We start from the raw sequence: 14,667 nt of genomic DNA on the forward strand, positions 1-14,667 counted from the left end.
GCTTGCAAGACCTTAGCGTCCTGAAGCAACAGAAACAGGATAGTAAAAAGGAGAACTAAAGAGCAACAGGTTTCAGCTCTGGTATAGTTGGCCTTTTTTTATTTTACCCTGAAGTTGCTTTCTGGGTACTATTGGATCTTGGGATCCATGTGGACAAAAAGGCCCAAAGGGTGTGTGTGACTGCAGTGAGAAATCAGATATGATCCCTCCCTTTTCCCTTAAGCCACCATAGAAGCTTGTAGGATCCAACATATGAACATCCCTCCATTTACAAAGCTGGAGATCAATTTTAGAAGAGAAAATCAACAGCAGCCACATTGGGCATTATTCGCCTGGTAGCTGGAGGACATATTACTCCCTTGAGCAGTGCCCCATTGGGACATCTTTTCCTCCTGTTGGAGACTTTTGAACCTGCTTTGGTAACACTAACTGTTACAGGAGTTTTAATAGAGAAGCCAGATCTTCGCCATTTGGGTTCGTTTAGTTAGCTACAAGTTAGAATTGGCCTCCGATGTTACTTTCACTCAAATGCTTTTGTACTCTATTTACACATTCTTTGTGTGATCTAAAGGAGATTGTGTGACGCAAGAAAGGGCACTCCAAGGAGACAAACGAGATTGTTTGGGTTGTTTTTAGTAGACTCCAAGGATAAACCCTTGTAGACTTATGAATCTTATCCCTGGCAGAGCCAAGCTGGTGGCATTTGCTTCCTGTTGTTTTTATGACCTGTTACACTTTAAGACTGACCTATCACTTTTTGTATTAATTGCAAATCTTTGAAATTCCATTGATTTGTGTTTTCTTGTTTTGTGTAAATTCTCTGTTACTATAAACAAGTTTGTTTATCTTGCATATGCAAGTCCATAACCTTTTACGGGCATGCGCTTTTGACGTAAGAGTGCATCAGATTTATGTGAGGATATCTCTCAATAGTGACACTGCCGTTGTTACTAAGAAGATTGAGACTTGGAAGAGGAGCTGTGAGGGAGCTGGATAAGATCCTTAAAGATAAAGATGTCTCTCTGGGAACCAAGATCAAGATAATCCAAACGATGGTATTCCTATTGCCCATTGCCATGTATGGATGTGAAAGTTGTATGGTAAAGAAAGCTGACAGGGAAAAAATTGATTCATTTGAAATGTGGTGCTGGAGGAGAGTTTTGCGGATACCATGGACAGCCAAAAAGACAAATAAGTGGGTACTAGATCAAATCAAGCCGGAATTCTCCTTAGAAGATAAAATGACAAGACTAAAGCTATCGTACTTTGGTCACATCATGAGAAGACCAGATTCTCTGGAAAAGTCAATAATGCTAGGAAAAGTGGAAGGCAGCAGGAAAAGAGGAAGACCTAAAACGAAGTGGCTTGACTCAGTAAAAGAAGCCACATCCTCCAGTTTGCAGGATCTGAGTAGGTCTGTTAGAGACAGAACGTTTTGGAGGTCTTTCATTCATAGGGTCGCCATAGGTTGGAAACGATTTGATGGCACATAATACACACACACACATCTCTCAATAAACTTTTCATTCATTAAACCACCAAAGTGTTGATTGTCTTAATGAATTAAGAATCTGATTAGAGGGTTCTCCAATGTTGGAAAGAAGGAGGAAATCTTTCCACACCAACACCGTGAGTTTTTGTGTTCTCCAGATCTTTTCATCAGGGTGTGAATGTTCTGTTTCATAAAACGTCGCTTCTCTTGGAGATCCGTGAATCTTATGAGACCTACTTGCATCCATTGATCAAAGTTCCCAGCTTTTAACATCTCCTGTAAGGCCTTAGCATACATTCAATAAAGAATCAATTTATTTATTTATTTATTTATTTGTTTGTTTATTACATTTCTAGACTGCCCTCCCCATTGGACGGGCTCAGGGCGGTGTAACAACATACAATTTATAACACCTTTGAGCCCCAAACTTTTAAAGTATCTATCCCAATTATCAGTTCATACTTCCCTTATTGGGTTTGAGAAAGATACAACCCTCTGATTTTTTATCCTGCTAAATAATCTATTCAAGGAAGACGATGATACTCCTTTCTGCTCGACCTTCCAAGGACCATTGTTTCCTTCACAAAACCAATATGCCAACACTTCCAATAATATCTAACTATGTTAAGGGCAGCTAAACCTTTCACGTATAGTACTTGTACAGTTTTCGTATAAACCCTTGGCTTCTTACCATCCCAAATAAATTTATTCAACATAGACTGAATATTTTTCACTACCCCTGAGACAAATAAATTGGTAAAGCCAAAAATAGGAATACAAATGTAGGCAAGATTTACATCTTAAGAGCAGCAGTTCTTCCCAGCCAGGATAATTCCCCCCCCCCCCAAATAGTCCCTGCTTTATAAATTAAAAAGTTCAAGTTTTTAACCAGATTACCTACATCCTGTGAAAAACTGATACCTAGGTATCTAATGTTTTCAATTTTCCTTGAGGCACCTGAGAGTGCCAGGATAAATTCCTTATCTACCAATGACATATTAACCCCATTTCTCCAAGTTTATTTTATAACCAGCAATTGATCCAAAAAGATTAATTCCATGAAGCAAACTAATTGACTCCTTGGAGTTTGTAGCTGTAAATGCTACACCGTCCACATAAAAAAGTTTATTTAGTTAATATATTTGCTGCTTTGAGAAAACAAGTCGTTGAAAAAGGTTTCCTCCCAAGTTTCTCTACCATCTACCAAGTGCCCCCACACAAACCATTAATAATTAGCAAAATCAAAAAGAGTCCAGTAGCACCTTTAAGACTAACCAATTTTATTGTAGCATAAGCTTTCGAGAATCAAGTTCTCTTCGTCAGATGCATGATCCGAACTGGTCAAATACAGAAGAGGAGGGGAGAGAGGGGAGAAAGAAGGGGACATATATCACAAGGAGACAGAATGCAATTAGCGTGGAGGCAGTCAAAACATTCCTTTGCTTGGAAATGTAAACATCTCCTTTTGGTGTGCAGTCAGTTTGCCGTATTAGTTTGTAGCAGTGAAAGTATCCAATTCCTATGTAGTATAAGCCTTCGATGACCACAGCTCTCCCTGCCAGCTGCATCTGACAAAGAGAACTGTGGTCTCCCTGCCAGCTGCATCTGACAAAGAGAACTGTGGTCCCCAGGCGTCACTGGGCTCCCCCAGACCACGCCTCTGTAAAGGGAATCTGTTACCTGTGATAATGTGATAACCATTCATAGTCTCTATTCAGTCCCAGCTTGACAGAGTCAAATTTGCATATGAATTCCAATTCAGCAGCCTCCCATTGGATTTTGTTTTTGAAAGGTTTCTGTTGAACCACAGCGACCTTTAAGTCTTTGGTGGAATGTCCTGGTAGATTGAAGTGTTCTCCCACTGGTTTTTGGACGTTTCCATTTCTAATGTCAGATTTGTGTCCATTTATTCTTTTGCGTAGAGGTTGGCTGGTTTGTCCAATGTACAGAGCAGAAGGACATTGTTGGCACATGAGGGCATATATCAGATTGGAGGATGAGCAGCTGTAAGAGCCAGAGACAGTGTAGTTGATGCCATTGGGTCCTGTAATTGTATTCCCTGGGTAGATATAGGGGCAGAGCTGGCATCTGGGTCTGTTGCAGGGCCTGGTACCTGTGCTGGTGACTCTGCTGGCCGATTCATGATTGTAAGTGAGAAGTCGTTTAAGATTGGGGGGCTGTCTGTAGGCAAGGAAAGGTCTTCCACCCAGGACTTCTAAGAGAGAGGTATCATTTTCCAGGATGGGTTGTAGCTCACTGATGATACGTTGGATGGGTTTGAGCTGGGAGCTATAGGTGACAACCAGTGGTGTTCTGTTGTTAGTTCCTTTAGGTTTGTCCTGGAGCAGACTGTTTCTGGGTACTAGTCTGGCCCTGTTGATTTGTTTCTTCACTTCATTTGGTGGGTACTGTAGTCTCAAAAATGCTTGTTGTAAATCTCTTAAGTGTGAGTCTCGGTTGAGAGCATTGGAGCAGATACGGTTGTAACGTAAGGCTTGGCTGTAGACAATAGACCGGGTGGTATGTTTAGGGTGGAAGCTGGAGGCATGTAGATATGAGTATCGGTCTGTTGGTTTCCGGTATAAGGTGGTATTTATTCGTCCATTATGTAGTTGTACAGGGGTGTCCAGGAAGTGTACCTGTTGTGTAGAGTGGTCCAGGCTTAGGTTGATAGTAGGGTGAAAGTTATTGACGTCCTGATGAAATCTCTCAAGGGCTTCCTTCCCATGGGTCCAAATGATGAAGATGTCATCCAGGAATCTTAAGTATAGTAGTGGTTCCAGTGGATGGGAGCTGAGGAAGCGTTGCTCTAAGTCCGCCATGAATATGTTAGCATATTGTGGTGCCATGCGTGTGCCCATGGCTGTGCCATTCACCTGTAGATATAAGTTATCACCAAATTTGAAGTAATTGTGAGTGAGTACGAAGTGACAAAGTTCAGTGGCGAGGTTTGCTGTGGTTTTGTCTGGGATAATATTCCGTATGGCTTGCAGTCCATCTGCATGTGGGATATTGGTGTACAAGGCCTCCACATCCATGGTTGCTAGGATGGTGTCATCTGGTAGGTTGTCAATGGACTGTATTTTCCTGAGGAAGTCTGTGGTGTCCCGTAAGTAGCTGCGTGTTCTGGTGGCATAGGGCCTGAGGATAGAGTCCATGTATCCTGAGACTCCTACTGTGATGGTGCATTTTCCTGAAACAATTGGGCATCCTGGGTTCCCTGTTTTGTGGATTTTGGGTAGTAGGTAGAATCTTCCTGGTCGTGGTTCCTGGGGTGTGTCTGTATGGATGCATTCTTGTATGTCCATGGGGAGTGTTTTTAATATTTTATTGAGTTCCCTTTTGTATTGCTCCGTGGGGTCAGAAGGTAGTATTTTATAGAATGTTGTGTTGGAGAGTTGTCTTTCTGCTTCTTGTATATTATTTTGTTTGTCCATGATGACAACTGCTCCGCCTTTGTCAGCTTCCTTGATTACGATGCCAGAATTATTTTGGAGGCTGTTTATGGCCTCTCTTTCTACACGGCTGCATCTGACGAAGAGAACTTGATTCTCGAAAGCTTATGCTACAATAAAATTGGTTAGTCTTAAAGGTGCTACTGGACTCTTTTTGATTTTGCTACTACAGACTAACACGGCTAACTCCTCTGCATTAATAATTAGGAATTTTAAAAAACCCTGTTAACACCTGTTAAATAAATGGTGGATATCTGCCTATAGGTCTGAACTGGTTTAATAGGAATTTCCTTTCCAGAGAACTATGGAAAATGTAATTCCATATTCCAAAAGAGAATTCTCAACATCATCAATCAAATACATTTGGGAAAATCCATAGCAATCATAGCGATGTAAAGCAGATATAAGTTTGTAGCATATCTGCACTCTCAGATTATTATTTACGTAGGTTAAAACTACATGGTGATTGGTAGAATACAGTGTTTTTTTTTAAGGCTCCTATCCTGAGGAATTTCCAGTCCAAATAAGCTGCCAAATGCCATGCAGTCTAGCGGGGAATAGCGCATGTCTTGTACAGCTGCGGAGCCATAACAAGTCCCAGTTTGGGCTTTTTGTTTATTTCCTTCACCCCTTCTGGCAGCTGGAACCGGAATGCCCTCAGCAGGCTGGCAAAGAGGATAAAGAGCGTTGTTCTTGCCATTTTCTCCCCCAAACACACCCGGACTCCTACAAGAGGAAGATGAGAACTGGCGTTATGCAACGGCAGGCACACAAAGCTGGGCTTAAAGTGGGGAGCATATGCGAACCCACAAGGAATTTGGTGGCAACTTAAAAGACAAACATATTCCTTCCCACATAAACTTGGGCAGGCCAGAACTCTCTTCATCTCCTAAATATCTATAGATTAAGGCCGCAGTATATAATTGGTTATCAAAGTGACCGATTAAAGCTTTTCAGGCAATTCCCCCCCCCCTCAAACTTTTATTGGCAAGTTACATATAACAATTAACAATCAACAAATAACAGATCAACCAATATTATACATATACAAACAATTTTGGGATTGTCCAGTGTGATAACATTGTCTATCATTAGTGATTTACAGAGCTGAATAATACAACAATTAGCATTATAATAATGTTCCTTAATGGTTAGGTGAGATATACACATAATTACAATGTAAAATAACCAGAGTTTGTTATAGTTTGTAAAAGTTTCGATTTTGGCTGAAGATTATTTCTTTCTATATTTTATTTAATTTAATTTAAAAAGGACCTTGGATTTACTGGGCACTGCTTTTAGATGAGACATTCTGTTATTTCACCATTCCCACCTGGCTAAGGAAAAGACATGAGAAGCAGGCACCAAGTCTCCGTCACTGCTAGTTTCAGGCCCAGCTTCAGGGGCTGGTAAGGTCAGACACCTTTTGAATCTCTCAGCCCCCAACAGGGCTTGAGATGCTATACTGATCTCTTGTTTCCTGGTGTGGGGGGCAAGGACGTGTTCCGGGCATGGGACATCTTAAGCAGCCCCCATCCACCTCCAGAGATTCTATCCCCAACTGCCCATGTATTATCAACCATATTGAGAAGACCAGAGGTGGAGCAAGCCATGGTCCCCTTTGGATTTAGCCAGAAGAGGGAGGTATGTGTGTCTTGAACTCACTTCCTCCCAGTCTTGGCTCTGCAGTCTGCAGATCTTCCCTCCTCACATCTGCGGAGCCATATGGACTAGAAATTTGCTTTTTGGAAGCAATATTCTCAGGCGCTGTGCCATATTTTACCCTTTTCCAGGGCTCTGTAGCATAGGAGATGTACACAATCCCCTAAATACGAGTGAAATATTAAACATCGTGTTACCTGCTGAGAAGAGTATGAAAGCGTCTTTCTTTATGAAATTCCCATCCTTATCCAAGAAATGACCTGGGTTGAATTTGCGCGGTGTCTCCCACTGCTCGGGGTCATAATGGACAGAGAAGATGTTTGGCATAACGATGACACCCTATAGAAGAACAATGCTGTATGAGGCCGAGACAACACAGTTGAACTTTTAGGCACGACCGATAGGCAGCCTCTTTGATAAAATTATTCATTGCTTCTCCTTGACAGAATGCCCAATGGGATTAGCAGGGCTGATGCATGGCAGGTCAGGCGCACAACTTGCCCCAGTAAATCCTTTGGCAAACATGGCATAGGTCAGGGATCGGCAAACAGAGGGACAAAATCTGGACCCCACCAGTTGACTTCCACGTGCCCTTTCCAAAGGTGTGCCAGATTGGGTGGAGGGTAGTCTAGTTATGCAAGAATGCTGGGGGGATGAAACTGGCCGCTGTCTATCCCTTCTCTCAGTGTGGCTCTCTAGTAAAACTAGTTACTGATTGGGGCCCAAGATGGTAAGACCGAACCTTGCTTTATATTGTCGAAGGCTTTCACGGCTGGAGAACGATGGTTGTTGTGGATTTTCCGGACCATGGCGATACAGCCTGGAAAATCCACAACAACCATTAAACCTTGCTTTACTTATTTACAAGATTCTGAATGAAGAGTAGAAGCCCTCATTAAACGCACCTTGTGAATGGGCATTCCCTTTATGTTTGTGTCCTTGATGCTCTTGTGCATGATGCCCAATGCGGACAGGCTGCTGACCCTCTGAGTTTCATGGAGCACTGCATTGGTGAAGGGTAGTTTTTTCTGATCCTCATAGCGGATAACATGGGACGATCCCAGGACAGTGTCTAGTTCTTTTTGGACTTGTTCTGCCAATGGAGAGAGAAGGCTCTTGAACATTCAAACTATTCTTTAACTCAAGGTTGATTTTTCCTGCGCTGTTCCTTTATCAGAATGATCCTAAGTCAATACATTTTACTCATCATCTCTTTGGTAATATAATAGTCTAAGACTTAACAAATCCCAGCCGCCAGTTCACCATGGCACCTAGAAATTTCATTGTGGCGCCTGGTATTAGAAAATATGGTCATAAAAATATAAAAGCCTGAAGACTGCAAAATGAATTTGGCTCCCAGGATCACTGGAGGAGAGGGACTTTGCAACTGTTTTCTTGCAGTCTCAATGGACAGATGAACGACGAACTCTTCCCCTCTCCTCCTCTGCAAAGTTCCTCTCCCACAGCAATCCCTCACGGCTCTGTCTTTGAAAACTACAATTCTCAGATAAAATTGTGTCCCCAACACATTAAAAATATCTGGCATTACTTGTAGCTTAGGTCTCATTCTCAAGCTTGCCAAATTCATGGATAAATCCAGAGACGGGAGCCATGAACCAATAAGAGAGCCATTTTGGGGTAGTGGTTAAGAGCAGCAGGACTCTGATCCGGAGAATTAGGTTTGATTCCCCACTCATCTGCTTGAAGCCAGCTGGGTGACCCTGGGTCAGTCACAGCTCTTCCAAAGCTCTCTCAGCCCCACCCACCTCATACTTTGTAAACCACTCTGAGTGGGCGTTAAGTTATCCTGAAGGGCGGTGTATAAATCGAATGTTGTTATTATCGAATGTTATCATCTTTCAATAAACCTGAAAAACACACCATGTTTGTGGGAAAATCTGAAATCTAACCCCCTTTCCCCCCCCCAAAAAATAGCAGCAGCGCTTGTAGCTTTAAGAAAGAAAGCTGTTTGAAATGCATTTGTTCGAACCTTGTATCTCTGGGTATTCCATCATGTAGAGCAGTGCCCAGTATAAGGCAACGGTGGAGGTGTCTGAGCCAGCTGTGAAGAGTTCGATGACCACTTGCACCATGTTGGTGTTTGTAAATGTAGAGGTGGGGTCATCTTTACACTGGAGAAGAGAAAGAAAAGACAGGCTTTGAGTCCTTGTTACCCGAGGTGCACATCAAGAGCTTGCTTGAGCACTTTGTGGAGGGAACACATGCAAAGCATCAGTGGAAAAAGTGGAGGTCTGTTCTGCATGCCCAGGGCCTTCTCTCGATACACACCCTCTTGATGGCTTTTCAATCTATCCAAACCCACAGCCAAGGCAAAATTCCTCTACATCATACCATCTAGTCCCACTGTGGCAGGTAGGGGTCAATCAGAATTTTCTGTCTCGAAATGTTGATAGATTCCCTCTGCTTATGACCCAGACTGTTTTTGGGTTTTTTTGCGATGAAGCAAAAACCTCACTACTAGCACAAACAAGTTATGTAGCTGCAAGTTAAAGGCTTTGGATTTGAGCCCAGATGGTCTGTTCCCCACCGGTCTTTGGTTGAAAATCTTGAGCCAAAATAAAATGTTTGTTGTTCTATTGACAGTTTTGTTTTATCCTTTCAAGAGGAGAATGAAATGAACACTTTTTCAGCCTGCTTGCTGCGATCCGTCCTGTAGCCACGTTGTAATAAAGCTTGATCCTTGCTGCAATAAACCTAATTAATATTTAGAAAGACGCACTTGGACTGGGCCTTCTTTATTTTTCTGTCAGAGAATGCAGTCAGCCTGAACACCTCTTCTTTAATAACAACCAGGGCTTTTTTTCAGCGGGAACACGGTGGAATGGAGTTCCGGCACCTCTTGAAAATCATCACATGGGTGGTGGCCCCGCCCCCTGATGTCCAGACAGAGGGAAGTTTAGATTGCCCTCTGCACAGCGGTGTGGAGGGCAATCTAAACTCCCCTCTGTCTGGACATCAGGGGGCGGGGCCACCGGCCATGTGACCATTTTTGTCAACGGCGATTTAAACTTTAAAAAACTCCCCCCTTGTTCCAGATGACCCAAAGTGACGTCATTGTGCAGTCCTGAGTTCCACCACTGAGTTCCACCACCTCTTTACCCAGAAAAAAAGCCCTGATAACAACAACAACATTTGATTTCTTATTTGTCGTATAGATGTGGCTACTGACTCTAAGTGCATTGGGTTGTATCCTACTACTCCACTCACCTAAGAACATCATCATAACAACAATGACATTCGACTTATATACCACCTTTCAGGACAGTGCCACACAGTGATTTACAAAGTGTGTTATTATTCTCATGGTAATCACCCTGTGAGGTGGGTGGGGCTGAGAGAGCTCTGAGAGAGCTGTGACTGACTTAAGGTCACCCAGCTGGCTTCAAGCAGAGGAGTGGAGAATCAAACCTGGCTCTCCAGATTAGAGTCCTGCCGCTCTTAACCACTGCACCAAACTGGGGGGAAAGGCTCTAAATAGAAAGGTGATTGGGCACTAGCTAATGCTAGAGCCTTACTTTTAGGTCTCTTCCCTTAGGGTGTGGTATGTGACACCTACCAGCTGGCAGACCAGATGGAAATCAACGGGTTTCCCAAGTCAAGACTGAAATAAAGGGATTTGCATTACTCTAGTATTTCTATCTGTATGCCCAGTCCCAAACTCTGCATCCAAATCCTACTCTGAAACATACAGTCATTTCTTGCTGAGGCTGACTAGACCAGTAGGTATGGACGCTAACACATCTCCAAAACTTTCTTGATGCACCACCAACTTAATAATAATAAAAATAATAACAGCATGCTTATATACCACTCTTCTAGACAGAGTAATGCCCCACTCAGAGCTGTGAACAAAGTCAGCGTTGTTGTTATCTCCAAAATACAGCTGGGACTGAAATGAGCGGCTGACCCAAGGGCACCTGCTGAGTTCATGGCAGTAATGGGAGTTGAACCAGCAGGGTGCTGATTTGCAACCTGACCACTTTACCACTATGATACAGCAGCTCTTCTAGACAGATTAGTGCCCCACTCAGAGTGTGAACAAAGTCAGTGTTGTTGTTATCCCCACGATACTGCTGGGGAAGTGGAGCTGAGAGGACTTACCCAAGGCCACCTGCTGAGCTCATGGCAGTAGTGGAAGTTGAACCAGCAGAGTGCTGATTGGCAGTCCAGCCACTTACTCAAGGCCACTGGCTGAGCTCATGGCAGTAGCAGGAGTCAAACCAGCAGAGTGCTGATTGGCATCCCAACCACTTACTCAAGGCCACCTGCTGAGCTCATGGCAATAGCCGGATTCGAACCAGCAGAGTGTTGATTCACAGTCCAACCACTTAACCACTATGCTACATCAACAGTCATCTGCGCACGTAACATACATCAGCTGATTTGTCGTGGGTCCAAAGTAACTGTGGACTTTTTGTTGGTCAGCAAAACCCCTTGTAACTTAAACCAGAGTATTCCCCCCCTCCCCGTTTTGCTTACTTTCTCTACTTGGGCAAGGTATAAGTCAATGAAGTCCCGTGGCTCTTCAGACGTCCAGCTCTTCTGATGTTCCTGAACCTCCTCCTCTATAATTCTTTGCAGTTTCTTCCAGTGCCTCAATGCTAGCAGTGATTTGTTCAGGATAGGTTTCAAGGGCCCCACACCCATTGGAAAGACATCATAGAGCTGCATGGAAGCAAGGATTTTATGGATTCTTAAAAAGTCTTTAAAAAAAAGAAGCTAAGTTTGAACACACACAGCTGCTTCATATTGAATCAGGCCTCTGGTCTAGCACGGTCAGTCTTGTTTCTTCTAAGTGGCAGCTGCTCTCCAAAGTCTCAGGTCAGGGGTGTTTCACATCATTTGATTCCGCACACGTTGGATAATGCACTTTCAATGCACTTTAGCTATCGTTTGGAAGTGGATTTTTTGTTTCACACTCGAAAAATTCAGTTCCAAATGATCTCTAAAGAGGACTGGAAGTGCATTATCCAACGTGTGCGGAATCAGCTGATTACCTGATCCTTCAGGGATTGAACCTGGAACCTTTGCATGCAAAGCACACGCTTTACCACAGAGCCACAACCCCTCCCACTGATGCACTTCAAAGCATGAGATGGTCTTAGCTGAAGCCAAATGTCTTGGGTCCCCATTAGGCAGAAGCTTGATGGACATGCATGGAGCGTCCAAGTGGGAGCCACAAAGAACCTCGCTACACAAGACATCTGACATATGAAGAAGACGTGTCAGGAGATGCAATGTTAGTTGGGAAAAGGGTAGCTTCAAAAGACAGAGCCAGCGGCAGGGCAAAGGCTTTGCTATACACTGGAGCTGTGCGAAGGGGCCGTGAAATGCCAGAAGGGAAACTTCAGCCCATTAGAACCTCTCCAGGTCCAAGCCCGGCTCTGGAAGGCCGCTGCAGCCCATTTCCGTTTCTTGCTGTCCTCTGGTTGCCATCCCATACAGTTTTAAATAGGAGAGGTGAAATTGACAGAGCCTTCGGAAAGAGGAAGAGGAAGTTAACAAACCCTCTGAAATTAACAAACCCTCTGAGGAGTGATCGCTAGCTCTGTCTTTTTAAACTACACTTCCTAGCTAACACTGCATCTCCCTACACTTGACAAACATGCGCCAAGGCATTTCATGTAGAGAGACTGTAAATCTTCGCTCTGCAGCTGCCTGATCATCTCCTTGCCCTGAAGTGGCCCTGCAGACATAACTGGCAGCACAGGTAAGTCTACCACTGCACCTGAGAATTGAGGTGGAGTGGAGATCTGTTCCACCTGGACCGTGCCTGTTCAGCAGCTTTTTGGTGGGGATGGGTGTGTGGTCGCCATCTCCAGACTTGCTACAGTAGAAGTGGGCAGAGTGCTGGGAGGAGCCCAGCCCAAGCAAGGTCTGGGACTCTGAGGAAGCCATGGCTAACAGGTAAGTACAACACACAATTATGGTAGAAATTACCAAACACTTTTATAAATAATATTTATCACAAAAGGCCAATAGCTTACTCCTTTTCAATTAAAAAAAAAAACAAGGAATGCACAACAATGAACCAACACTCCTCCAAGGGAAAGGCGTCCCGAGAATGTCTCTTAATGAGAAAGCATCACTCCTTTCTTCTTAAGTGGTCAATCGATGAACACATTCCAGTGACCAGCCCCTAGTTGGGAGACTGCAGAAAGGACGCCAAGCCTGCAGGGAGGACGGACAGCCACCATGCGCTCAACAGGGCGCAAGCTGAACTCCTGTTTCGTATCTTCTTTTTCAAGAGCACTATATGCTCGTGGTTGTGCGGTTCCGCAAAGCTGCGCTCTCTCCTCTAGCTCCAAAATGGATATCCGTTGTCAGGTGTTCATTGTTGGTTCATTGTTGTGCATTCCTTGTGTTTTTTGGAATTGAAAAAAGTAGGCTATTGGCCTTTTGTGATAAATGTTATTCATAAAAGTGTTTGGTAATTTCTACCATAATTGTGTGTTGTACTTTCCAGTACCTATGTTAAGTTGCTAGTCCCTACTCTTGTGGGTTGTGATCTATTACCTCTGTTACCACACAGTGTTCCCTTCTGTAATTAATTATGGCTAACAGGGAGGCAGCAGGCTCTGATAGGGCAAGAGAAAGGGGCATGGGAGGAGCTAGGATGCAATGTGTGATGGAGAGTGCCCTCAAATCATAGCTGACTGATGGTGACCCCTGGTGGGTTTCCATGGCAAGAGACTGTTTGCCGTTACCTGCCTCTGCAACCCTGGTCTTCCTTAGAGGTCTCCCATCCAATTACTAATCAAGGCTGGCCCTGCTTAGCTTCTGAGATCTGATGGGATCAGGCTAACCTGAGCTATCCAGGTCAGAGCAGAGCAGGATGGAATATGGAGAAGTATAAAAGGGACCAGGAGAGGGCAGCAAAGGGAGGTGGAAGAGGAGGTAGAGGTATGTTTGAGTCAAGAAGAATGCTGCAGAAGGGATGGGAGGAGGCATGTAGGAAGGATGGCGGTGGGAAGAGTGGGTGGCCAGGAGGCAGCCTCAGGTGGCACCCCTGCTGTGCCACCATCACTCAGCCCAATTGCTCAACTGTGATTTCAAACCAGCTTTAAGGCACTTCAGCTCTGGGAGCTGCTCTCAAGACACCTGGGGCCTTTTGGAAGGAGGTGGATAATTTTGTAAAGCGCTGTGTTGTTGGGTTTTATGGGGGTAGCAGGACTGCATTGTAATGCATTCAAGTTTTCATGATTTGAATTATTTTTGATTTGTGCTGGTTCCCCTGCTGGTCACAGTTCTTGTTGTTGCTCCATCCACCTGGAGGTTGGCATCCCTACAAACAACCCAGCCAGAATGCAGCAAGCTCTCTTTCAGATGGTGGGCCACACATATAGTAGTTTGTGGAGCATTTTAGACTAGGGTCGGATAAGCTACTTGCTTCTTCTCCTCTGAATATTTTGAATTGCGGACATATGCATAGCGCATTGGCACCCATAAGTAATGCCATGAAGATTTGTACCAAAGTATTTCCAATCTCTTCCCCCACTCCCAGTTGCAGAAGAAAAGGGGCATGGGGGAAACAGAACCATTACTTTGTACCAACAATACTTACTCTTGCCCACAACTTCCCACCGAATTCCTCCAAGGCCCTAGAGCCTTCAATTATTTGGCGAAAGATAGTCTCCTCGGGAGAAAAGCTATGCCCGAATAGCATGCTGGCAATCACATTGTTAACAGAAGAAAGGAGGAAGCTGTAGGGATCGATGGGTCTTCCTGTGAAAAGAATAAAGGCAGTGCGTTGTGTATGCCTCGGGTAAAGAAGGTCCTACATTCCATCCCTCAGAATTCCGATAGGGAAGGCGCTCAGGGCTGGGAAGACCTCTGCTTGTGACTGTGGGTACCACCAACCCACAGTGTCCTGTCTTATTTTATTTGATTTAAAATGTTTCTGTGCCACCTTTCCACCCAAAACAGGGTCCCCAAGGTGACGAACAACAGATAATTATTTATTTATACATGGGATTTATATCCTGCCATCCCCACAAGTGGGCTCGGGGCAGGTCACAACATCATATTATAATAATT

The 14,667-nt window shown here is 44.1% G+C and overlaps 1 protein-coding gene across 1 annotated transcript in view; it reads right to left on the reverse strand.

Moving 5' to 3' along the window:
- Positions 1-1,800: 1,800 nt before the first annotated feature.
- The window catches only part of LOC129332794 (cytochrome P450 2J2-like), a 29,469-nt gene continuing 16,602 nt past the window's right edge, over positions 1,801-14,667 (reverse strand). The window contains exons 4-9 of the mRNA XM_054984046.1: positions 14,195-14,355; positions 11,110-11,295; positions 8,600-8,741; positions 7,515-7,702; positions 6,807-6,948; positions 1,801-5,673 (exon numbers count right to left, since the gene is read on the reverse strand). Of these exons, the coding sequence (XP_054840021.1) occupies positions 5,495-5,673; positions 6,807-6,948; positions 7,515-7,702; positions 8,600-8,741; positions 11,110-11,295; positions 14,195-14,355 (998 nt within the window). The 3' untranslated portion in view covers positions 1,801-5,494. The remainder of the gene's footprint in view (positions 5,674-6,806; positions 6,949-7,514; positions 7,703-8,599; positions 8,742-11,109; positions 11,296-14,194; positions 14,356-14,667) is intronic.

Source organism: Eublepharis macularius, chromosome 6 (assembly GCF_028583425.1).
Source record: "Eublepharis macularius isolate TG4126 chromosome 6, MPM_Emac_v1.0, whole genome shotgun sequence".
NCBI classification, from domain to species: Eukaryota; Metazoa; Chordata; class Lepidosauria; order Squamata; family Eublepharidae; genus Eublepharis; species Eublepharis macularius.